This window comes from Numenius arquata, chromosome 1, assembly GCF_964106895.1.
Source record: "Numenius arquata chromosome 1, bNumArq3.hap1.1, whole genome shotgun sequence".
NCBI lineage: Eukaryota > Metazoa > Chordata > Aves > Charadriiformes > Scolopacidae > Numenius > Numenius arquata.
Window position 1 is genome coordinate 43,009,554 of NC_133576.1, and position 26,156 is coordinate 43,035,709.

General features: G+C 39.1%; 1 protein-coding gene across 2 annotated transcripts in view; it reads right to left on the reverse strand.

Annotated features, from left to right (window-relative positions):
* Positions 1 to 26,156, reverse strand: part of DSCAM (DS cell adhesion molecule) — a 405,642-nt gene that overhangs the window by 13,843 nt on the left and 365,643 nt on the right. For both annotated transcript variants that reach the window (XM_074157779.1, XM_074157857.1), the window contains 5 exons: positions 22,131 to 22,161; positions 16,339 to 16,454; positions 13,399 to 13,548; positions 9,502 to 9,699; positions 5,655 to 5,957 (listed from right to left, as the gene is read on the reverse strand). In XM_074157779.1, the coding sequence (XP_074013880.1) occupies positions 5,655 to 5,957; positions 9,502 to 9,699; positions 13,399 to 13,548; positions 16,339 to 16,454; positions 22,131 to 22,161 (798 nt within the window). The remainder of the gene's footprint in view (positions 1 to 5,654; positions 5,958 to 9,501; positions 9,700 to 13,398; positions 13,549 to 16,338; positions 16,455 to 22,130; positions 22,162 to 26,156) is intronic.

Sequence of the window (26,156 nt, forward strand, 5' to 3'; positions counted from 1 at the left end):
CTAAAATATTTTTTTACTGAAGAATATTTAATAATATCTTCTCCATATACTTGAAAATTTTGGCCTGGTGTCAAGACAATGATGCAGAAAACTTCTACAGCTGCTTGTACAGACAACTAGAAGTAGCCTCATGCTTAAGAAAGCTGATTGATATTCAAGGATCGCCTCCTCCAAGCTCAATGAGCAGAAACTCAGGCAAAAATGCCAGGAGGCCTGCATGGATGAACAAGGAGGTCCTGGCAAAACTCAAACACAGAAAGGGAGTACACAGATGGTGAAAGCAGGCACAGGTAACCTGGAGGGAATACAGAGACATTGTCCAAGCATGCAGAAATGTGGTTAGCAAAGTCAAAGCCCAAATGGAGTTGAATCTGCCCCGGGGATGTCAAAGACAACAAGAAAAACTTCTAGAAGTATATAGGTGACAAAAGGAAAGCCAGGGAAAATGTGGCTCTGCTGCTGAATGGAGCAGGGAACCTAGTGACACAGGACATGGAAAAGGTTAAGGTACTGAAAGCCTTATTTGCCTCAGTCTTTACTAGCAAGACCAGCCTTCAGGAATCCCAGGTCCGAGAGATCAGTGGAAGAGTCTGGAGCAAGGAAAACTTACCCTTGGTGGACAAGGATCTGGTCAGGGAATACTTAAGCAAACTGGACATATCTAAACTCATGGGCCTCGATGGGATGCACCTACAAGTACTGAGGGAACTGGCAAATGTCATTCTAAGGCCACTCTCAATAATCTTTGATTGATCATGGTGGTTGGGAGAAATGCCTGAAGACTGGAAGGAAGCAAATGTCACTCTTGTCTTCAAGAAGGATGAGAAGGAGGACCCAAGTCCCACAGGCCACTCAGCCTCATCTCCATTTGTGGGAAAGTGATGGAGCAGCTATCTTGGAAACCATTTTTAGGCACATGAAGAAAAAGAAGGTGATCAGGAGAAGTCAGCAAGCATTCACCAAGGAGGAGTCATGCTTGACCAACCTGATAACCTTCTATGATGAAATGAGTGGCCTGGTATGTGAGTGAAAGACAGTGGATATTGTTTACCTTAACTTCAGTAAGGCTTTTGACACAGTTTCTTGTAAGATCTTCATCTGGATGAGCAGACAGGGAAGTGAATTGAAAACTGTCTAAACAGCCAGGTCTAGGGGATGGTGATCAGTGGAACAAAGTCTAGTTGGAGGCCAGTAACTAGTGATGTACCCCAGGGGTAAATACTGGGTCCAATCCTGTTCAATATCTTCATTAACAATCTGGCTGGTGGGGCAGAGCACACCCTCAGCAAGTTTACTGATGGCGCAAAACCGGGAGCAGTGGCTGATACAACCCCATGCACCAGTACATGTTGGGGGACACCCAGCTTGAAAGCAGCTTTGCAGAAAAGGCACTGGGAGTTCTGGTGGACATCAAGCTGAACATGAATCAGCATGTGCCATTATGACAAAGAAGGTCAGCTGTACCTGGGTTTCAATAGGAGTATTGCCAGCAGGTCAAGGGAGGTGATGCTTCCCTCAGCATCGGTGAGGCCACACCTGGAGTACTGTGTCCAGCTCTGGGCTCACCAGTACAAGAGAGATGTGGAGCTACTGGAGAGACTACAGCTAAGGGCCACTAAGATGATTAAGGGACCGGAGCATCTCTCCTATGAGGAAAGACAGAGAGATCTGGGACTGTTCAGCGTGGACAAGAGAATGCTCGGGGTTGGAACTCATCAATGTATACAAATACCTGAAGGGAGGGTGCAGAGAGGATGGAGCCAGACTCTTCTCAGTGGTGACCAGTGACAGGACCAGAGGCAATGGGCACAAACTGAAATACGGGAGGCTCTGTCTGAACATTAGGAAACATTTATTTACTGTGAGGGTGACTTACGACTGACACCCAGAGAGGTTGTGGAGCTTCCATCCTTGGAGATACTCAAAACCCAACTGGACACTGTCCTGAACAACCTACCATACCGTGCTGAGTAGTGGGGTTAGACCAGATGACCTCTTGAGGTCCCTTTCAACCTCAACCATTCTTTGATTCTGTGATGCAATAACGTCAGCTGAAATGTAGAGATGTATACTACAGTGCAATACATTTGACAGTCTGAATTATAAAAGAATAACCATGCCAAATATCCAGATCATTCTGAAGTCCCAGTGCATGTCTCAGATTCAGTATGCCAAAATCACTTTCCTTATTTACTATTTATTGTGACATTAGGTATGATTGCTCTATTTTTCTTTACAAAATTATTGTTATTGTTTCATGGCAAAATCCTTGCATTTTTAGCTCCCATGTCTGAGATGACTTCATGGAACTGATTCTTGTTTCTGTAAACTAAATGTCACGAAATAGGTGTAGAAATCCAGAAGTCAGAAGCAGTTTTGACTGCTGACCTGAGTGTGTATCTGCAGCACCAGCTGACTGCAAGGGAAAAGGTCTATTAGAAGACACAGTGGGCTTAGAATAGGAGGCAATCAACTATCATGCATTACTAATTGCAGAGTTAGAGTTGTATGTAACGTGTAGAAGTTCTGAAAAGACAGTCCTAATTTATAGTTAAAGTGCTAGAAATAATCAATTACTAAGCTTGCCTAGACATCTGATGAGCCATCCAAATATAATTCAAGCTGATGTGTTGATCAAATGTTTTGATTCAGTTTCTGAGATTATCACAGCAGAGTTTTGTCAGCCCCCAGAATACAAATCATTGAATCATGATGACCCCTTTTTCTCCTCCAATGAAAAAGCATTCAGGTTCCCTACTCCTAATCATTAACTATCTCAGTTTGGAGCAACCTGAGGTCTCAAATGCTGTCTGTTGGATAAAATATATCAGCAGGCTTGAGTACACAGGTACAAAAGTCTCCTATGAGATGCCTGGGAAAAGAAAGGGAACGATCAGTGACATGAGATGGGACGCCCTCGAAAACTCACAAGAAGGTCTTCTGAAGGCAAGCCTCAGGTGTTCTAACATTTTGCTTGCTCATACCAAACACTTATTGTAGCAACAAACTAAGAAGTACGTGCTATAATAGCTCAGTTATGGCTGACAAAGTTCACCAATCAACTCCATCATTACCTTTCTTAAGTAAAGTTGCAGCCTTGCCATTGGATAGGTAAGTTTCAAAATATCCCATTTATCAAAATAACTTTTTCTTACAGGCTTTTTGTGACTGTCGAAAATTGTGGGGGATTATTTTGAAAAACAAATACTACTTACTAGAGACTCCTTTACCGCAACTATAAAAGTTGCAGCAGGTAGCATTACAGGCAGTTTGAAAAGTGAGACAAGAAATCAGGAAGAGGCATAAGTTATTGAGAGTGACATTGTACAAGAAAGAAATTGAGTTGGGGGAGAAGAAAAGCAAAGCACCATGAGAACAGGTAAAACTTTGAGGAATAATAAAGATGTACTAAAGCAGCACAGTCAGTGTTTCATCTCAGATGTTCTCATCTACTTAATCTAAATACCTTAACTATTTTATTTCTTCTCCATGTTCCCAAATGTAGAGTTACTTTGATTAATTACATTTGAATTATTAATTACTGCCACAGAATTTCTGAAGTGATGGGTGAAAAAAGAAAGATGTTCCGTAAGTCTTTCCTCAGTGATTTGAACACTAAATATATGTCTGTCTGCTAGTACTGAAAATTCTTTCTGCCTGTATATTTTTTTTAAAGCCCTTCATAAAGTAACCTTTAATAACATATCATTCAATACTTAAGGGCCAACATTCAAGTTACTCCACTGGAACATTCAATTTTTTTCAAGGTACTGAAGCTAATTATTAATTTCATAATACATTTAATTTCCTTACTGCAAAGGAAAGCTAAAGTCAATCAAGAAAAGCAGGTACAAATTCAAGCCATTTAAACTAACAGAGCTAAAGATGGCTACAAGTCTGTAATTCACTCGAGGGGCTCTGATGATGTTCCAACCCCACAAGCTTTTAACTCAATCACAGCAACCAAATTTTGGTGCTGTATACCCTCAAGAAAATCAGCTATATATGGAATATATTAGAATATTTCCAAATACTAAATATGCATAAATAATGTATTTGGAACATGAAAGGAAGAGAGGAAGCTATTTGTTAAAGAAATGACAAAAAATGTTTGTTGACTGACTGGAAGGAGAGGGCTGCAATTTTGACTTAGCTGTGAATGCAGATGCTTCCCTTTAGCAAAGAAAGTACAAATATTTATCTTACTTTTTTTCTGAGCTAGAAATGAAATTTATTTCTATCTTTATCTATTTATACAGCTCCTGGGTTTGTGGTTCTACTCTGTGACTACAAAGAAATCAGTCATTTCTTTAACTATTTTATTTCCTACTTACTTTCCCTCTTATCTATCTGTATGATACACTAATTTCCTGCCTTGTCTATTTTAACTTCCTACCTTATGTATGATCTTTTTCTTCCCATTTCTTTTAGCTTTCTTTTGCAAAATCCTTTATGCTTTTTTTTCAGTGTCAGGTCCTGCTTTTGAGTGACCTTCCTGATACTACTGGCTATCTTCCATTTCTCTGTCCTCACAAGAACTACTTTTCCATTTATGGTGGATATGAGTCAAAAGACCGTAGTCTATTCATTACTCTTTTTTACACATATAAGCACTACTGATTACTTTCTGTGTATATAAGTAGCCCCACCCACACCAGCAAATTTATATACTAATTAAAAATGAAATGAAATGAAATAAAATAAAATGAAATGAAATGAAATGAAATGAAATGAAATGAAATAAAATAAATCATGTTTTCAGAAAAAGCACACAAATATTATTGTGCTCTTTCCCAATTTGAATCCTCCTCCAGTATGTCACATCACGTATTCTGTAACAAAGACTGACAAATCTTCAGAGAATATTTTATCATGTATTTGAGCTCAGAGTATCACAAATAATCTACCTATGCTATTGTGCACTAGGGTATCAATAGAAACAAAATTATTTGTGAACAGGAAATTTGACTGAGCCCAACAGATGGTGTCCCTCAGGTACTTTGAGTCAGTAAGAAGTTGGAGTGGGTTTAAATTTGTCTGAAGGTAGAAGGCTCCATATCCCTTTAGCTATTGCCCTGCCTTCATTTTCTCCATTTTTAATTCTCCCCCCTTTAGATAATCCTAGCTCGATATCAGAAGATGTCAAAGAGAGAGTATAACAGCTCAAGAACATCACCGAAGGGTTATTACATCTTTGACAAGCTACAAGGCAGAAGGGATAGTACATCTACAGTCTGTCTTTATGAACTGTTCTGCTAGCAAACCTTTGCTCTTCAGCACAAAGTATTGCTGTAAGACATGCTTTATTATTGTGTGGTTTGAGTAGGAGATGGGCATATGTACCCCATATGGTCTTATTTACCCCAGGAGGGTCTATTGCCTGATGGCTACAGCTGTAGAAGAATGCACTTGATACCCTAGGATAGTCCCTGTCTTCTAGATTTCCAAGTTGCTCTTTTTTCTGCATATGGGAGAATATACTCAAATGCTATGTTAGCTGGGATAAAAAACAACTATCTTTGTAAGCAGTGACAGGATATATTGTGCACCTACTTTCTTCCTTGTAATATGCCCTCTCCTGTTACCCAGCCTAGGTGTGGGTACCCAAGGACCCAAGGAACCCAAGAACCAAAATGTTACCTCTGATGTCTCACCTGGCCGATGTGCCTTTGGAACTGCCATGTTCATCACTCGCCCTCCATCCTGAGGTTTCGGGGGGGATGCGGTAAACCTGCAAATCCCCGACTCTGACGGCGTGCTTGAGGTCAGACTGTCTGTGTAGTCATTAGTCCCTGCCGTGAGCTGCTCCGACGATGTGTCTGATATGAAGCATTCTGTAATGGTGAACTTGGCATGTCTCAGCTGCTCTTCCATTTTTGCATGCTCATACGCTCTCGCTAGCTCTTCATATGTTGAGGAGGCACTTTCTGTGGAGACCATGCTGCTTCTTGCTCGATCTAAACATCAGAAATATAAATAACGGGAGAAGGAAAACATCTGCACAAGCCTTTTTGGAAGAAAAGCTATGAACATGATAGTATTTCTTAACAAAATGCAGAGCTCTTGACATTATCAAGGTAATTTAAATGAGTCTGCTTCACTTTAAATGTCTATACAATTTTTAGTTTAGTCAGTAACTTGATAATTACAGATAATCTAAACTGAAATCTTATTCTTCTAGCAGCATTTTGTGGCTTACCATTAAATTTGTGGTTTGGAAGAAATAACCTTTAATGCATGAAAAAGGTTACTTTTTTTTTTTTTGTTCAAAAAAATCATTTCTCTAAAAGTTAATTGCCTTAAAAATGTTAGAAGCCCCCAAAACAGATTTAGCAAAATGAGGAACAGCTTATTTACATTATCTTTTTATTGCATCTCAGAAATATTTCTGTGAGGTGATGCCTCTGTCAGAAAGGATAATTTTTCTGTACCTGTTACAGTTATATCTTTTTTTTTTGAGAAATCTCTGAGGACAAAGGTCAAATATAAAGGCAGAGTCTCGCAGGCAATGTCCCTGACTGTCTCAGACACAGGCAAAGTACTAACTAATTTCATACAGAACAAGGTCTTAGGAAAGCAATATTGTTTGGTAGGTACCAGTCTGCAGTAATTCAGGTGCTTTTTTTCAATGCTGCTGAAGTTAATGAGGGCTTCATATTTGACACAGAGACTATTATGACCTGCAAGCTGTTCTTCGCTGCTGATGAGTTTCTGAGAATATCAATATTTCTTAAACAAGCGCTATTATTGAAGGTGTAAGTAGCTACTGATACATTAAAAAGCATTCTGGAAATGCACCACTCATTTCTGTGGGGACAAATCAGTGGTCTGTTGCACCCATTGCATTTCCAGTGGGCTGGAAGAGCAGAGGACTGTCAAAAGTTCCTTGGGCAGAAGTCATGTTTCATCACAAGATCTGTACAATTTCAGATATTGTTGGTGATGTTCAATAAACAGGCACAATGTAATAGCTAATTCATAAAAATGGGACTCCTATAGCAGCCAGAGGCAACTGTGTTGTTATTGCAAATCTTTATCTTTTTTATTGTATGCTAGGATCCTTGCATCAGTTTTCATCGTGCCCAAAGAACAACACTCCTGCCACTTGTAAATAGGACCATGCATTATTTAAAATGACAAGTACTTCTACAATATGCCATAACTTGCTTAAGATTTTGAGCTGGCCAGAATTTAAACAAGTGTTTTGTTTTCTTTTATTCTGTTTCCTTTTTCTACAGGAAACATCATTCTGTTTTTCACATTTGATTTGTAAATCAGACCAAAATAATGCCCCATCCCTGGAAGTGTTTAAGGCCAGGCTGGACGGGGCTTTGAGCAACCTGCTCTAGTGGAGGTGTCCTTGCCCACAGCAGGGGGGTTGGAACTCGATGATTTTTAAGGTCCCTTCCAACTCTAACCATTCTATGATTCTATGAATGCCTTTCCAAAGTTCCGATCAACTGGAAATTCCTGGAAGGCTGCAGTGTCTGTAAATATGACGGTCATGCAAAGGTCCCAGTTTGGACCATAAAGGTCAAGACCTGCAGCTTCCCATAGCCCATACCCTGGGGAGACTATTCCAGGAAGAATCTGCTTGAACACCTACTTTAGATGTGATGAAAGTTCATCCAAGCCCAGAGTAAACTTCATGAACCTAGATTCATCAGAAAATTTCTAATGGCCTCCAGTTAGAACATTTGAACTTAGTTACAACTATTAACTGTTGCAACACATTTCTCCTAAGCTTAAAAGCTACTGCTTTGTAAACCTGAAATTATTTCGGTAGGAAGTGCTAAATTCTTCCAACTGCATCAACTAGATTCAGAAATCTTATCTCCATACTGGAAATGTGGAAATGTGAACATTAGTTCAATTGATTCTTGAACATATAATTTGGCTATACCTATTATAATGTTTCAGAAATTTTAAACTTCTGAAGTACTCAAGATTAAACTGATTATTCTTTTTCCAGAAACCAAGTGGCATGATAGAGTTACATTTTGGCACAAGAAAACCTTTCTTGAGCATGATCTAAAGCTTGCTATCCCTTACATAAATTACTGTGTGTTCAAGTGTACCCATATTAAAACATAGATTATGAAGTCTGGTTACAAAATTGTATGTAGTTTGTCTATTAAACCATACAGTAAATTGAATTCTCTGCCCTTTGCCACATGCATTGGAAAATATCCATGGGTGACAAAATGTTGGAACATGTGCAAGTGAACCTAAAATCTGGAATGTCTACAAAAAGGGTTTCTGAGATAACAATAATCATTAATATTTCTATCTGTATAGCTGTTAGAGTTAATCCTTAAAGCGTTATAATAATTCTACCTGAAGAAATCAGGATTAAGTTTGTCAGATGGCTAGAGGTATCTATTGAGTGCCATTATGCTATGGAGACAAAATAGGGGTCTGCAAACTTAGGAGGTTGAATTGTGAAAAGATGAGAACTCTAGCCTATAAATTACCGGATGTAAGGGAAGTCAGATGTTTGTTCTTATAAAGAGAATAAAAACAGTCATACTGGTTTTCACGGTGAAAGGCCAGTCACACCTAGTGCTTTGTAGCTCTAATGCATAGCTTTTTCATGTGACACTTTTCCCCTAAAATCAGGATAGAAGGTAGGCAATTCCTTCTGAGGAGGCCAGAGTAAGCCTGGATTCACTTCTCCCAGGCATTCCTTTGAATAGTACTTTACCTTTCATCATATTTAACCTTTATTAGATTTACTTCGTGACTATTCTGCTTAATCATTTACTCATTTATTTGCCTTTTTTTTGTCACTTGTTCAGTGTAGGGCAGAGAGGAAAGCTTTTTTTTTTTTTCAGTTACAATTGCATTTATAACGTGAAGACACCAAGCAGAGATGAAGACTGCAGGCAGAATATGTATTCAGTGTCTCCCCACTTAACACCTAGAGGAATAAACCTATGCTTGTTTCTCAAGAAAATCAGAGCTAGCTGCTGCAGTATTCAGTGATATTAATGGATTTTGACTTTGACTCCAATTCCAGATTTCTTCATCTCATTTTTTCTGCTTAGAACAAACTCTATGAAGATATTACGTGAATGGGGAAAGGAAAATACTAACCTCAGTGTAGCTCAAACTTTAAAACCATCCCACCTATGACTCAGGCATATTCTTGGTTGCTAATACTGCCCCTTCCTGGTCAATGCCATTTTGTGCAGCAAATTCTCCTACATTTTCCTTCAGATACAGGAAGTACAGTGCTTCAGCTACAGGAAAAGTTACCACCGTATCTTTCAAAGGACTCCAGTATGCGTGCGTGTCATGAGAAACCACAGGCACAATATTTGTTATCATTAGCACTATACGTATTTGTGGCATCCCTTATAAATAGCCTACAGAAAAACACCTTAGCAAGGAAAAAATAATGACACCTAAGCACCAAATGAAGTATTCCAAGGACTGAGAAGGTTACTGCAGCTATTGCTGTCTCGTTTTCACAGCACAGCCCTGCAGAGAGCCCCGTACCTGTGTCCTGCGAGGGGCTGACGCTGTAGCTGTCGCTTTCCTTGTCCACTGATCCTGCTGGCCTGGGGGTGGGCAGCCTCCAGTCTGTGGTGAGGGTATGAGCTGATATGGTAGGGTGAGGTCTGTTGAGGGTCCACTGGCTAGCGTAGCGGTTGCGAGCTGTGGGTCCGGTTTTGGCACTCCTCCTTGTGGTAGGATCTGCGATGGATAACAGAGAGGGTCTTTGCCGCTAGGCTCTTGAATTGACAAGGAAATAAGCCCTGTCAGAAGGGGATGGCCACTGGGATCGTGTTGGTTTAAAAAAACCCACAAACCATTCTTGGTGGGTAAAAAAATTAAGTGTGATAGTGCTGCTCATTACCAAACTGCTAACACTTTTTTGAAATACCCTCTTTCTAATGAAACCATATTTTCAAAAGGGTGCAGCTGAAGAGCTGAGACCCCTCCCAATCTCCCATTGACACATTCATTATCCCTTTACTCCAACATAAACAGTTTTCCAGTAAGAAAAAACCACATTGAGATGGGAAAAAGCACAAGGCCAGTAGATCTGGTCAGGGATTTCACACAACATCTCAACTGAAATCTAAGGTAAATTATCAATGTAGATGTACCCTCAGAAACAACCTACACCAGGAACCCGCTCTCAGTTTGTAAAAATGTGCTTAGAAATGTGGTGATATAACTTCCTATTTTAGACATTTTACTAATACTTTTACTATATTACTCAGCTACAGATTCTCTATTGTTTTTAACAAGTAGCCAAGACATAAAACATAACCTGTAATTATGCCATCAGAGTTTCTCTAGGAACAGGTTCATGAAGATTTGACTGTTTTAAAAATTTAGCAAATAAATACAGTATCTTTAAAAATAATCTGCTACTTGTTTAAGGTCAGCAATGTTTTATTTTTTATTACCCTAAAAATAATATGGTGACCAAGGGAGTAAAAGTGAACTATCTACCAAAACTGACCTCATTATTTTGTTACTAAATTGTTCTTCTGTAAAAGTGAGGCTTGTACTCCCTAACAAAGCAAGTGGAATAGAAAAATCATTATGTGGCAAACAGAAAGTGACTAAATCAGCGCTGAAGGATTTCTCTTCGAAGCTTCTGAAAGAATATTACTAACAATAGAGAGAAAGGGTATTAGAAATGAAAAATTCAAATCTATTCAGAAGTTCTTTGACATTCAAATGGTGAAGTTGTCAGTCTTTGAGGTAAGAGACTTTAGCAGAAGCAATTTAAAGAAAAAAAAACAATACCCGGATAATGACTCTGAGCATTGCTTCTGCCTAAGCATTCTTACTGCAAAAGCAAGAATTTGTACTCTGCTGCTTCAAAGAAACAAGGTATTTATTTACAAATACCAGCTATGATCTGATCTCCTATTACACATCTTCTCCCTACAGCAGTGGAAAAATATGAACCCGGTGCCATTGATAATTGATCCTCCTGATAGTGCAACACATAGCTGCCTCACATGGATAACATCCAAAACCACACTTGGCATGACATGACCAGGCTGTCAGTGCTTGTACCAGCTGGGGAAAGTTGGCACGTGGCTGTCGTGTAGCCAGAAGAGCGCCTTGTGCCTGCTTCGAGGGAAGACGAAGGACAAAAAGAGAGTGCTGGTGGGAAACCTCTCAGCACGGTGCTGGGTCTGAAGGATGAGGGGGATCTCATCAATGTATATAAATACCTGAAGGGAAGGTGCAAAGAGGATGGAGCCAGGCTCTTCTCAGTGGTGCCCAGTGACAGGACCAGAGGCAATGGCCACAAGGTGAAACACAGGAGCTTTCCTCTGAGCGTCAGGAAATGCTTTACTGTGAGGGTGACTGAGCACTGGCACAGGTTTCCCAGAGAGGCGGTGGAGTCACCATCCTTTGAGACATTCAAAAGTCATCTGGGTATGGCCCCGGGCAATTGGCTCTAGCTGACCTTGCTTTAAGCTGAGGGGTTGGACTAGCCAGTGCCTGGAGGTCCCTTCCAACCTCAACTGTCCTCTGATCCTGTGACTCAGTAGGCTTTTGTCAGCAATTTGAAGGAGGCAAGAGAGCCTGCTGCCAGCACGCAGGAGGTCAGTGCCTGTCCTGCTGAGCATGTGCTGAGCAGTATCTCTGCCCCAGCTGTGCTGTGCCTGCATGAAGGACTCTGTGGCACAGACACAGCAAGCTCCAGAGCTGCCTGTGTGATGGGAAACAGCACACATCTGGTGCCCCGGTTGTTAAGCCAGTTCTGCTGTCATAGGCTGAAACATAACTGTAGGTAGCTAAGGTGAACAAGGTAAAGGAGCGTACCTATCTATAAATAAACACAAAAGAACTAGAGAACAACTTAAAAAGTGCTGTAAAGGAATATTTGTCAATCAGTGAGCGGGAGTGTGCTCAGATGGGAGGATCCACAATCTCTGAGCTACCCAGCTGGGCACTGCTCCCCTCTTCACAGAAAAAGTTGTGGGTGTAGACAAAATCTCATAGCCCAGTCTCTATCAAAGTATATTAGTGTTTTAAATCCAGAGAACACTGCCTAAAAGTCTATGACCTGGTCCTGTCCATAGCTGCAATCAGATTTTTACTGCATAATAAAAGTGATGATGGATTTCTGTTTCCAAAGCTGAGCTGGACAAAGATCATGCTCTTACACATGAGTAAAATCCAAGTTTGATTTGAAGGAAGTCTCTCCCTGACTTCAGTGGAATGAAGAACATAACTGCACACAAAAAAGGCATTAGGTATGGAAGGTGCTGCTGCTATAAAATGCTGTGGTATGACACAGGCATGCAATTTTGGGGTGATGCCTCTTTCCTTATTAGAAAAGGTAGCGTCCGTTGTTTACTCAGATGATCTTGATCTGCCAACATGACAAAAGTTATATGATGATATTTTTGCTCTTAGTGAGCATGAAATAAAGGAGCAATACAAGAGTGGTACCAGAAAGAAAACAAATATCATATTTTGACACCTCTAATTCAAATGCCATGATTCCTCATAGTTAAAAATGGTGTTACTAATCTAGTTCTCGAGAAATAACTAATCATGTCTTAGAACTGTCAGAGATAGAAAAGCAGCAAGGTCAGGACTAGAACAGCTATCATTTATTAAGACGGGGGTGGAAATGGAGATGAAATGAAGATTTTTCAAAAAAGCTGCATTCTAGCAACTGAGCTTTCAGCATTTATGTTCACTGAACTCACCAAGTAAACGAATTCTAAAACAGTCAGGGGACAGAACTAATCCAAGAGATTTGCACACTGCTAGTGAACTACACTGGTAATATTCTTAACTCATAAGTATTCCGTCAATTCTTCAAATGGATTTCCATTTACATAGATATGGAACACATTCATGAGAGAAATAAGAAGAAGGAATCGCAGCAGTATATTAATTTATGATAGTATTTTAATCACTACAAGAATAACTCAGCATGAATATATCTGGGAAAAGTAATTTACCATAATTGCTAAAACTGGAAATACAACTTTCTCAGAAAAGCAGTAATGAGAAATGTATTTCTTGCCTGATGGAGAGCTAAGGAGGGAAGATGTATTTTGAAATACAATAAAGATTGATCACCAAGAAAAAAATATATTAGACACTAAAAGCCATTAAGCTAATTTACCCAATAAATTCTAGAAATTAAAATCTAGTATGCATTTAGTTTAATGAAAGCCAGGTATGAATTATTTCAAATTACACCTACATTTCAGATGCGTATGCAATTTTTACCATATTGTGTCACTAAAAGAAATTGTATAAGAAATGTTCTCTGCTGACCTAAATAGATCTCTCTCAGCTTTCAGACTGAAGAAAAAAGCCCATGAGGATGCAAATGCACAGTATTCATTTTCTTATAGCTTTCTCCTCTCCAGATAACATATTCTCTTATATGCTTACTTGTTCCTGGCCGGGCATCAGAAACATCCACCAGTGGTCCTGTAGCTTGTGACACAGACTGGTAATGTACTGTGTGGGTGACAGTCAGTGACTTCTGCTTAGACGTCTCTCCAAAGTCGGCATCAGTGAGCAGAACTGTTGATCTGTCATCTGTAAGTAAAAAACAAAACAAAACAAAACAAAAAAACACATCAGATACTGAGTAACAAATTTTGGGTTTGCCTTCATAAGAACTTCACAGCAAGTCCCCAGACTTATTTTCAGCTGGGCATCACCACTGACAGTGGCAACTTCCTGTTCTCCGCAGGGCTGAAGATGGCTTTGAAATCTGTGCCACAGCTTGGGAGCCTCTGGGTTTAAATTCAAAGAAATTTGAAGAATAAGTGGAATTTTCATGTTTGTCTTTGTGATTTCAACTTAGAGATGTGCAACTGAGACAGACTATTAAGCTTCCTTCCAAAAAGCTAAGTTGTGTGTAATTATTTTTGACCCTAATTCCTTCTCTCACATCTTTTGAACACTGCCCTCTCTCCCTTCATTTTCAGAAAACTCAGCTGAGCTTTTCAACAACATATTAAATTTATTTATTTTTATAAACATAACTAGTACTGTCCTCAGTGAAATCACCCATGCCTTCCCAAAAGGAGGTCATTAGGTGATGTTGCTAACTAACCCTCTACCAGTCAGCTTTTTCTCCAGAGACAGAATATTGCAGAAGGGATGGCCGTGACCCAAGACTGTTCTTAGGGAGCTGCTTATTTTTAAGCATGTGGGTACCATAGTGAAGACAATGGAAATATATTTGGAGGGCATCTAAGAATCCTTAAGTCCAGTGTTTTGCTGTTCTGGAAGCTAAGGGCTAAGTCCTACCAGCTCTCTTTGCACAAAACCTCACTACTGTAGTGTGGAAAAAGAAGCTTTAGAGACCTTTATGCAAGTCGTATAAGTTTCTCTTAACATAGTCAGTCTGGCTGACTGTGGGCTTTCCTGCAGCTGCCAAGAAAGGTGTGAGGTGAAGCCTGACCTTGAGAAGGACTGGAAGAAAGAGGTGAGCACTGACCTTTACTGCGCTATGGTTCTGCTGCCTATTGCTCCCCTATGGGGAAATATATATTCACCTGATTGATTTCTACACAAACCTTGATCTCTGCAGAAAGTCAGTGCTATACAACACTTATTTTAATTTTGTTTTTCAGTTGTGATCTCTGTATTGTATTTCTTTCACTCCAAAAAGGAATCTGGTACACTTGATCAAAGAAGGTTTAACAGCAATAAATCTTCCACTGACTTTGTGCTTGCAGAACAACTATTTGCATGCTATCAGACTTTCTTTTGCATTCTTTACAGTCTTCTTATCCATTCATAATAGTAATAAAAGCCACAAGAAGTTCTTTGCTATCTTATGCTTATGCTATATAGCATTGTAATGTATTTCTAAGGGCACTGGCAGCAGTGGGGCTTCCGTGCATTTACTAGTCAGCAAAGGTTGATCCACTTCTTCTAAGCATTCCTGGGTTTTGTTTTGGTTTGGTTTGGTTTGGTTTGGTTTGGTTTTTTTTTAACTTGACAAGAGACCATTAAGGCAAACAGTTCTGCACAATAACATAAGCAGCATTTTTTACCCAAAGAAGGCCATAAATAGAACGAGCATTATGAAATCAAATTACTCTGTCTCTGGCAAAAGATGAGCACTTATTCAGGTTGGGAATAAAGCCTCTTGGCAGTAAACTATATCAAAGACTGCCAAAGTGCCTGCTTATTCTGAGTGCTTTGTGGAGAGCTGGCTATTACCAAAGGACTGATCGCATTGTTACAGTTAAGGCACTAACAGTATTTCCACTATAACCCCCTATTGCTCAGCAACTATAATTCAAAAGTAAAAGCTGTCTTTGGAATGAAGCTTGGCACAAAAGACTGCATCACAGAGGCAAACTTCAGGAAGCTCAAATCAGGATTAAAAAAAGTCTGTATTTCAGGTAAAGCATAGGCTTCATTCTCAAATCTGCAGCACAAACTGTGAAATGTCCCCTGGGTCCACCTCCCCATGCCAGACTGACAGCAAGTGTGACAGAGTGTGGGGTTAAAGCAGCTCGTACCTCCCCAGTGCGGGCATGGACAGGAGTTCCAGAGATGTTGTTCCCACCTTGCAGAGCTTTCCTCTCTGGCCACACTGTACCTGGGATACTGTTACATTCTCAGCCATCACAGGCTTCTGATCCAAAAAAGTTAGAAGTCTAACAAGATCAGTTATTCTGGAGGGTCTTGGCATAGTGTGTACCCATACAGTCATGAGATCAGGTTGTATTTTTATTCTGTTGAGATTTCAGACCTCTTGTGTTTAAATTATTTTGAGAAAAACTCTGACAACAAAAAACTCTGTTTTTCATGACAGTTCAGCTATGTGCCAGCCACATTTCTGTTGTGTGAAACAGTTTAGATTTGAATTTTGCATAGATAAATACAAGCTGAAAACTGTTCAAAATGTTGAAATACCATTTGCTATGAACAGGTGGATACAATATGCAATATGTTAAGTGTTAGAAGTTGGCTGTTGCAAATCTTTAAATACTGATATTGTAGTTTCAGATTTTCATTTTCCTTATAAGTAGTCAGTAATCCACCTGTCTAGTCAAAGCCAAAAGAGAAATCAAAATGAAAATCATAAAACTGTCAGTCTTCATTTACATTTTCAGGTGGCTCTTTCCACGAGCTTCATTTTCCTAATGTCCTGCATTATTTTAAATAATGTAGTGAGATTACTTAAAGTGAGAAATGATTCAAAGGGGAGGAAAAAAAAATCAGTTCAGTTAGCAAATGTGGCAAGTTACTTTGTAGCTCTTTTTCTTGATGTGTGCAGTGGGGAAAAGGTATGGGGTAAAGGAAGTCCACCTAAAGTATCTGTTACATTAACCAGAGAAATGAAGCCCAATAAGAGTTTACCAATGGTCTCCATCGTGTCCCTCTCCTCAATCAGAAGCTGTGCTCTGGGAATGTCTATGTGCATCCTCAGTGTTTGCTGCTGCTTATTAAGTGTATCTGATGTCCTGGTGTTCTTGCTAAAAACAAGAGAGAAGCAAACACATTAACATTAGGCCTAAATGAAAAGACACTTGCAAACTTCCTCATTTTAAATCTGTCCAGCTCAACCAAAAAGTAATGTAACCATAATCAGCAAAATACTCATACATCCTATTTCCCCCTCTTCAGAACAAGTGTGTGGTATTAATTTATTGCACATGACAAGCAGATGAATGCACAGTGTTGAGGGAATTGATCTATTCTTTATCAGTAGGGATGTCCTGAAAATTTCATATAGTTTTCTTCATGTTGTCATATAACGAAATCAGTAGCACCACTTTGCAAGATGGACCTTTTATTTCATTCCTCATGAATATAAGTAAAAAGAAACACAGCTGATCAAACAGGTTGGTAGGAAAATGATGTCTCGAGTAATTTCTATTTTTTTTTTTAACTTTTCATTATTTTTCATTAGATAAATTCCAAATATCACTATAATTGATAAATGAAAAAAATTAATGACTATGGATTATATTAATAAATTGCATAAAATAAATAAAGGTTTTAGTCCCATTGATGTTCCAAGATTAAAATTGTAAATCTTGTTTACATTCATGGGTTATTTCTAATTGATTGATGCAATATTCTAAAAAAGAACATAAACCAATTATTCTATCATCATGTAAATTGAAACAATTTCATTTTGAAGTTTGTGTACCAGAAAATGACTTCTTAAATGAGCTGTCTACCAAAAGCAAATGAAAATGGATAGTAAAACTGAGTGCTACAATCATTTCTAGTACAGAGCTTGCACCAAGAAACCTTCAGACTGCACTAAAAACCCAGGAACTTTTTGGCCTTTTAGATGTAATTACTCTTTGGAGGAGGGGAAACATTTGCAAATACTTCTTTTCGGAGGGAGGCTGAGGAAAATAAAGACAAATCATCCAGTAGTGTGATCCAAGTGCTCACACTTCAAAGAGCTTTAAAATCCAAGTGGAGGCTCATTTTCTAGTGTAAAATAGCTGTAGATCACTCAGTTTAATTCTCCTTTGGCAATGAATTATTGTTGTTAATGGAATCAGCAGAGGACTATTAAGCTGCTTGATGATAAGCTCACTTCTTCCCTGAGTGAGAGCCTCTACATAGGAGATTAATGCATGTGTATGCATTAATGCATGCAATTTGCTTTAACTTCCTGCTGTGTCTCCAGGTGAGCAAGACCTAACTATTGCAGGTTTGGAGGTTTTCCTAGAGTCTTTTTTAGGAGGAATTTCCTTGTCATGTGGTCAGTAATTCTGCTCCAAATTCAAGAGTGAGATCTGAAAGGCACACAGGTACACCTCTCTGGTTGATTGTCACCTTCTGGCTTTCCCTGCTCTTGTGATCTCCAGCATTAACACTACCTATGTATCTCAAACTTCAACATCTCTGCCTCTACCTAGGTGGTACTGTTGACATCATGTACAAATGAATAGCTGAAACGCATTCACACAGCCTACAACTGGTGCCTCATTTAATCATTATGGAAGCAAAATATCAGGAAAGCTATCCAAGGGTTGCCAGGCTTTTCTGCATATGTAATCAGTGGAGAACAGTAGTCACAGTGTTTTATTAAGCACATAAATTTTCAAAGACATTTAGGATCCTAAAATGCAGATAAATTCCACACTGACGTTCCCGAAGTCTCTGCAAAGTCTCTGCATAGATTAGATGCCACGTTCCTATTGGTTTCCACTCAAGTTGCTGAAATGTTAAGAGAATCAGAGAATAATACATCATCCACATGCCAAATATGCTTGAATACTTGCCCTTGCAAAGTCAGACTACTTTGGGCTTGTCCAAGATCATAGACCAAACCTGTGATCAAGTAGGAAATTGAATTTCTGAGGCCCAGTTTCAATTAATAATCAATAATCCAATAGTTATTGGATACATGCAGTCAGATACATATAGAATCTGTGCAATACGTAATTGAGTATAATAAATGTATCACTGTACCCCTCCTCTGCTCATCAGGGAGGCAGGAGACAAAGGGATCAAATAAGACATCTTCCTCAGAGAATGCAGACCCCAGAATCCAAGTGAGAGCTAGAAGCTCTTCTGCAGTATGAACACTCTATATTCCTACTATCGCAAAGTACTCAACCACATAGAAAGCATTGTTTGGACCACAGGGAGTGGGAGGACAGGTCCCCAGGTTTGCAGTTATATTGCTCACCTGCCAAGGGGGAATTCTGGATCCCATTCTTGGCTCCAGGTATCGCTTTATGCAAAATGCATGGAAGGTCCTTCAAGCCAAAACTGGAATTCAGGCATCCCTATATTCAGAAAAGTTCCCTACTATGCTCGAGAGTTATGCCTCATTTTGTGTGATCTCTCTCCTGCTCCTTACTGGCCTCATTAATTCTCCTGTATGCAACAGCACGGTAACGTGGAGTGTTCAAACACAGAACAGGCAACCAGCAGTAGCAAGAGGGTTGTTGCTGATTAGCATGCTATCTCTTTCTGGCTCAAGGGATTTTGAATTATTTTCTGCAGACCACAATAGCTCAACTTGCAGGTTATAAAAACCTAAAGTGCCAACAGCAATTAAGTGCCTCTAGGACTTGGCAGTGAGGCAAAGATTTTTAGGATTGCAGTTTTGAAGTTTGGTGCCCAAGTATTTTCTAACCTAGGAAAATTCAGACATCAAAGCATTAAAACAGTATGGTGGATGAGTCGTCCAATGATTAATTCTTTAAAGGGAGGTAACACATCTACCTATATTTTCCTTAGTCTACAGATATAAAATTTCCAAACTTAAATATGTCCTACGGCTGTTCTTTACCTATCAGACCTTGTAAGGATCTGTGTATAACACAATTCATTCCCTCTGATTCAACGAATCTCTGAGCTTCAAATTGTTAGAGACTGTGAGCCTCTCTGGGGAACAAGTTTGTATTTGCTGTAGTCTTTTACTAGGTGTCTGCTTTTGGCCACTATGAAAGACAGATACTTGGGTACGTGAGCCTTTGGGTCTGATTGAGTAGAGCTTTTATGTACACTCTGTGGATAAATGGGTCTTTTCCCAGAGCAAGTACAGTGTATAATGTATTTGGAAAGAATATGCATAGTTAAAAGAACACACTCTTTTAAATAACCTTTCTGGACCTTTAATAAACAACTTAGTTGAGTGACTGCCTGTATGCACAGGAGAGGGTTAAACATATAAAGCTATTTATGTAAAGGGATTAAATATGGTTCTCTGTAAACCCAAAGTCATTCTGGGTCCTTGGCAGAGAGTCAGGCCACCTCACAGTTTCCTGATGTCTAAACTGGTTGTTGTAAAAACATATGGAAAACTAAATCGTATAAAGAAGCAGCCTGACAGAGGGTATTTGAGGAGAAAAGATTCCTTGCCTTGTGTTCAAAATTAGAAAGCTCAGTTGATTGCTATACTAATTCACAGTGAACTGTTACAAAGAAGTTGGCTGGCCCGATGCTTTCACCCAAAAGAAACATAAAGCAGCTGTGATTGTACAGCAGCAGGCATTTTTATTTGGTAGTTTAAGGTATCAGCATCAAGTTGTGCAGCTCCCATTAAATTGCTAACTACTGGGGCTTATCCTGCTCCCCAGACATTTGACTTACACAGCCAAGGCCAGTGACTTTCAAAGCAAAGACCAAAGCTCCATTCTTAATCTGCTTTACACATAGAAATGCCCTCAAAGGGAAGATACACAAGCTCTCTCCATTCCTCAGAATTTCCTATCAAGCAGGGAATCATCTTTTCTGCTTTCTGGCCGATAATAAACGTTTAAAGCATAACCCACAGCATACCCTCTTTTTCAATATTTTTATCATAGATTTTGGTGAGATCTAAAAGATATAAAATATCAGGAGCTTTGTAATATGTTACTATTGCTTTGGCAAGGGCTTATTAGCCTTCAATTATTAATGTGCTAAATCTTCAGGAACATTTAGTGATGGCAGGTAGCTCAAGTTTCAGTTGGAGTTATTTCACAGATTTATGACAAGTGACAGAGCATTTAGCCTGTAGAAAGCAGGCTCTCCCAAACAGCACCACTTTGAGAGCTCCAAGTTATGATGTGTCTGCAAATGTAGGCCTATATCCCCTATTTCCTCTAAAGTCCTCTTTTAGTAGTCATTTGCCTTTGTTCACACTTTTAGAAGAGAAAAATAATATGACTATTTAATAAAAGCAAGATTATTTGTTAATAAACAAGATGAGAGAAACTGACTTGATGATCATCTTTCAATGTTGGTGAAAGGAAAAGAAAAAAGAAACAGTGGCAGATGACCTACCTAGAAAACCAGCTCCGAACTAAAACCTGGGAGGGGACCTGACTGCTCTCTGAGTGCATCAGGTGGGAAGGGCAAAAGAAACTTTTAAAACTGAGGGTTGACATCAGCAGAGGAAAAAATGTGTCAAAACTGGGCACTTATGTTGGCAGTTTGATAGTTTTCTGAGCATCAGACGAGTAAGACTGAAATGGCCTTGCAGAGGTGGTGATAAGACTGGTGAAGTTAACCAGGGCTAAGGCACAGATTTACCAGTTTTGCAGAGGTGTTATGTATGGTTGTCACTGGGACTGAATATCTTCATCCAAGAATTTAATCCAGTCCATGCTGGGTCTCTTTAGGGAACAGACTTGCTGCATTTGCTAATCTTTGCTGTGTTCTGCAACACCGAAAAATACCAGAGCATATCTTCCTGAAGTTGCTTAAACCTGCAGTCCACTACTAGCAGGGGTTTCAAACTGGCAAATAGGAAGGGTATGATGTGACCTGAATGACCCATCTTGTTAACATCAGTGGGACTATTCAGATGTATTTGCGGACTGATAGCGTAGAGCTGAGTTTACACTAAAACCATCTGTCACCATGTCTTGGGTAAGTATATTCTTACAATAGCAGGTGAAGGTTATCACGGGTGAGGAAGTTTAGAGCACGGTTCATTTGGAAAATATCTATGACATTCTCCAATTTATTGCTTAAAACCAAAAAGATTTTCTAGCAAACCAAAACTCATTTGAGCTTAAAAATAATCCCTTTGTGATCCCATTTTCAAATAGCTGCAGCAGTTTTAAAGTTCAATATTTTCCCCAGACAAAACAATAAACATTGAAGATATGAAATTTCCATCTTTGAAAGAATTGTGGTGCCAGAATAGTCATTCTGCTGTAATTCAACAACTGAATTAGATTTCTGGATGCTGAACTGATGGAACAGAACTGAAAAATTATAAATGGATTTACCTGCTCCTCTGTTCCTTCGGGTATAAGCAGCTAGCAATAGTAAATTACATAAATATAACTGTAAAGTTTAGAAATATTCGCATCCAGGAACTTACTGGCTTTAATCAGATGATCTCTGAAGAGGAATTACTTTGGTATATATTGTGAAAACTTTTTTTCTGAAGAGGAAAAATATCCAAATGGACCTATATAGCTTCTATAATTTAATCTACTAACACAGAGTTCTCAGTTTTTTAGCATTGTATATTCTCACAGATATTGTCCACAAATTCTTTTTTCTCCCATTTTTTAACCAATAATGTGTCCTAGTTCTTAAAAAACAGTCAAATGGTGTGTTTTGAAAAGGGATTCAGGAATAGAAGGCTTACTTCTTCATTTGTCGTTATAATTTTTAAATATGATGCCATAGTTGACATACATTTTTCAATTTAAAAACATTAAATCTATTCTTACCTCATAAGCATTTCAGCCAAACTCTTTGCATCTAGAAGAAAATAGAAGAAATGTCATCACAAATGACAATCTATTTGATAAATGGATTATTAGGAAGTAAGTGATTTGAATCAGCCATATGAAAGACCACTGTTGTTTCTCAGATCAGGGGCAAGCATAAAATAACCTCTAAAAGTCCCCAATTCTGCTGAAACTGCGTTTTGCTGCATTTCAGCTTTCTGCCCTAGAGAACCCTGTTCCTCAGTTGCACCAAAAATGCTTAGAGAAGTACAAGCTCAAGTTAACCATTGGCTTAACTAGAAAAAACTACAGAAACTTATTAGAAGTAGAAACAGTTAAACAAATAACAAGAATCTCTCTTTCCTTCATGCCATGGTTAGCAAGTGAACAGGTGAGGCAGGAAGAAAAGGTAAGAAGACAGAAATGTTGACATCCATCTCTGGGCAAGAGCCAAACCCAAGCTGGATGATCAGTTGCTGACCTGCCATTTCCAAACCAAACCTGAGTGCACAGAGGTTTGATCAAGGGAGTTCTGCAAGGAGTTGACTTCTTTCATTGCTCTCAAATATGAATGCTTTTCCACTAGCAAGAACTCAAAACTACTACTGGGTCTTCAGAGGACAATCTATACACAAAACAGGAGGTAACTTATTCCCACATGGATCAGCCCTGCAAAATGAGGCACTGCCGAAAGAGAAATATTCCTCTTGTTGTTGCCATTGCTATTATTATTAGTATAAAATCCTTTGGGAATATCATTATTCTGGTGTATATCAGATCAAAAGACACAGCTGAAGGTTGGTTCACCTGGTGTTTTTCAGGTAGCTTTCTGTAAAACTTTATCAACCCAATATAAGAATTTCTGTAGTATTATTCAGCAGAAATAGTCAGCTACGCTTTGTTCTCTTGCAGTCTGCCACTAAACAAACTCACTTAAAAATGCTGACTCCAGAGTCCTTAAGTATATCACACAGCAACAAAGCAGCTTTTTGTGCAACCAAGTGAAGCAAATCTGAGAAGAAAACAATTCCAAGTTCTAAGTCTTCAAGGAACTCTTTTATTATGGGAAACTTTAAATTTCTTCTTTTATCTGTCGCTTGTAAATCTACTAGCACCTGCCAAGACATATACTGAATTTCTCTTTGTTTTCTCCATCTAACTTCTGAAACCTTTTTTATTCCTTAATCACCTCTTGGGTCTCCTACATCTACAACAATTTCCTTGCTTGCAATCCCATTAAATAACCCGCCTTTAAAATTCAGAAGATGCACGTAGAAACAAACCACCATCTTAACGAATCACCTTGGACTACATTTGTTTTCATTTTTAAAAGGAATGGACAAACAGCTCTTTTTTTTTTTTTTTTCCATTAAAAAACCCCAACAAAACCCTACCGTCCACTTTCTACATCCTGTCTTTCTGACACTGTGCCAGCTTGCCTCTCTTAGGATTTATTCCTCACCTACTACCAAGGAAGCTGAAATTCTGTGCTTCCTGTAGGTCCATTTGCTCCACTCCTTTATTTTTAACCTTCCTCTATCCCTTTTCAGCACAAAGCATAGAATCATAGAATTATAGGATATCTCAGGTTAGAAGGGACAAATAAGCATCACCAAGTCAAACTCGCGTGGTAGACTCCTGGTGGAGGGAAGGACTCTTCATCTGAGATGTCTCATTAAGCCAAACAGTGCTCCATTTAGGCACTTGCCCTTTTTATTTTTCACTTTGTTTGGGATTGGCTTTTGCTGTTAAAACTTTAGTAAGTGGTACTACATAGTAGATGACAATGTCTTTATTATCAGTCATAAACTAAACTACCACTGCTGCTGCTCCCGAATGAGGTCAGAGATAGTTTTGCTACTGACTTTTTTTAAGGACCCAGGGAGAGTTAAAAAAAAAAAAATGCTCTGGAGCTCTGGTACAAAATCATGTTTTTTTTCAGTAAAGTTTATGCTGCTTCTTGTTATTCTAGCAGCACTAGAATCATGAAGAGACTTATGCACACATTATCCCTCTGGCACATCTAGTTAGGGTGATTTAATATGCAAATACTGTTTTCATTCAGCTAGCAGCTTTTGTGAAGCCACTGCTGCCTCCTTAAGTGAAGACTATGAATACTTGTGCAAGTAATTCACAACTCAAGAAAAGCTGAAGTGACCAAGCTGAAGGTTGCTTGGCCCAATGTAATTTAGTTTGCTTTTTAGATTTGTTTTTAGATTTGTTAAATGACAAAGAACCTCCCTCACATGTTCTCAGGTGCTGCAGAGCATATAGTTATGTTAAATGCTGCATCTGGGAAAAATGTTATGATCTCACCATTAAACGTATGGGGTGCACATTTACATATATGCATTCTCGGTCAAAGACATGCAAAGAAGATCGTGCATCGTGAGTCAAAAATAACATGAGACATCATGCAAGACCATGTTACATATCAAAAGCCGAACGAGGAAGTACTACAGAAAAAAAAAGTAACTCCGTCAGCAGGGTTTAAATGCACTAATTATTAAAGCAGATTGTTACAATGGTCAGCAGCATTACTGTAGTTAATGATGGTGGTACTGGACACAAAGGCTACTGTGGGACTGGAGACCAAAACAAATGTCCCAAGAAGGTAAGGGATCTGTCAAAGCAAAACCCAGAAGCCTAGAAGTAACTGTAATGTAATTGTAACTGTGTCCAAAATACCAGCTACAGGAGAAATGTTAGTTTCACAAACCAATGAGTATAGACTACAGATTGTAATGCGTATTTCCTACATTACACTTTTAATCAGCAGATTGAGAATACTTCATAAAATGATTCAGTATCCCTGCCAGTGTCCTATCTCCAGCTTTCAGGTGGGGAAAACACAGCTGGGGGAGGCCATGAATGACAGAGTACAGGGGATGATCTTCCTCTCCAACCAAGCATCACCCTGTGCCTTAGTGAAAAAGACAAACTGCTCCTCACCGTGGGTTTGATGCATGAGTGCACTGACAGGCACCGACTCAGTGACAGCCCTCGCTTCCATTTGCTGGGGCAGGTGCCTTTACAATTCTTAACACATTTGGCTTGCCCCCTGGGAAATCAGGGGCCGTGATACAGTTTTAAATTGCATGCTGCGACTTCTGAACTCTTCATGTCACGCTGATACTTTCTGCTTGGATTAAGATGAGTTGGATTTAAAAACAAAGGGAAAACTATTGCGGTAGTAGTGGAGCTAGGTTAATAGTAAAGAGAAGAATTGTTAAGTCCTCAGGTTTCTGGTATAATATATGCTGACCTACTGAGTGCCTGTATGAACTCCAGCAGTCAATTGACCTTCTTGGTGACCTGATCTGTGGAACTACTAAACTGGGAAAAAATCAGGGCTTTGCTGAAAACTATGCTTTCTTTCTAAACAGAGTACTCCTGGAGAAATAAATCATACTGGGCATGACGCAGGAGGAATACAAAGGCTCACCTCTCCCTACATGCTAAAACAAGGAGTAGAAGGATTAAGAATGGAGAAACTGCTGTTCTTATGCTACATTTGCCCCACAGAAACTGGAACCACAAACCCATTGTTAATAAACAGAGATACAAATGTTTGCATGCAGAATGTACTGCAAATAATTCTGCAATTCCCACTCCTATTTGTCAAGCAGGTTCGAAGAAAACACATCTCCTGAAACCAGAAAAGCAAGAATCACATCCGTAACTTGTACAAACTCTTTTAGAAGGTCCCACTGTGGAAACTCTTATTTCTGATGTAAACTAGAGGAAAGTTGATGGTGGAATTATGATTTGGGACAAATGAGTCCTGTGCCTTAAAGAAACCACAACATGTGATACATATCAAGTGATAATGATAGGATTCCAATTTCAAAACCAATTCAGATGAAAGTTGAACACAGCAACTTCTAGAGCAAAACATTTTTTTTCAGTTAGGAGATCAGAAAAACTTGCACACAGAATTTTTTAGAGAACTTACTAAGGAGTTCTCTGGAAAAGCAATACTGATTGTCAGCAAGACTTTTAGAACATGAATTAAACTCCAGAAGA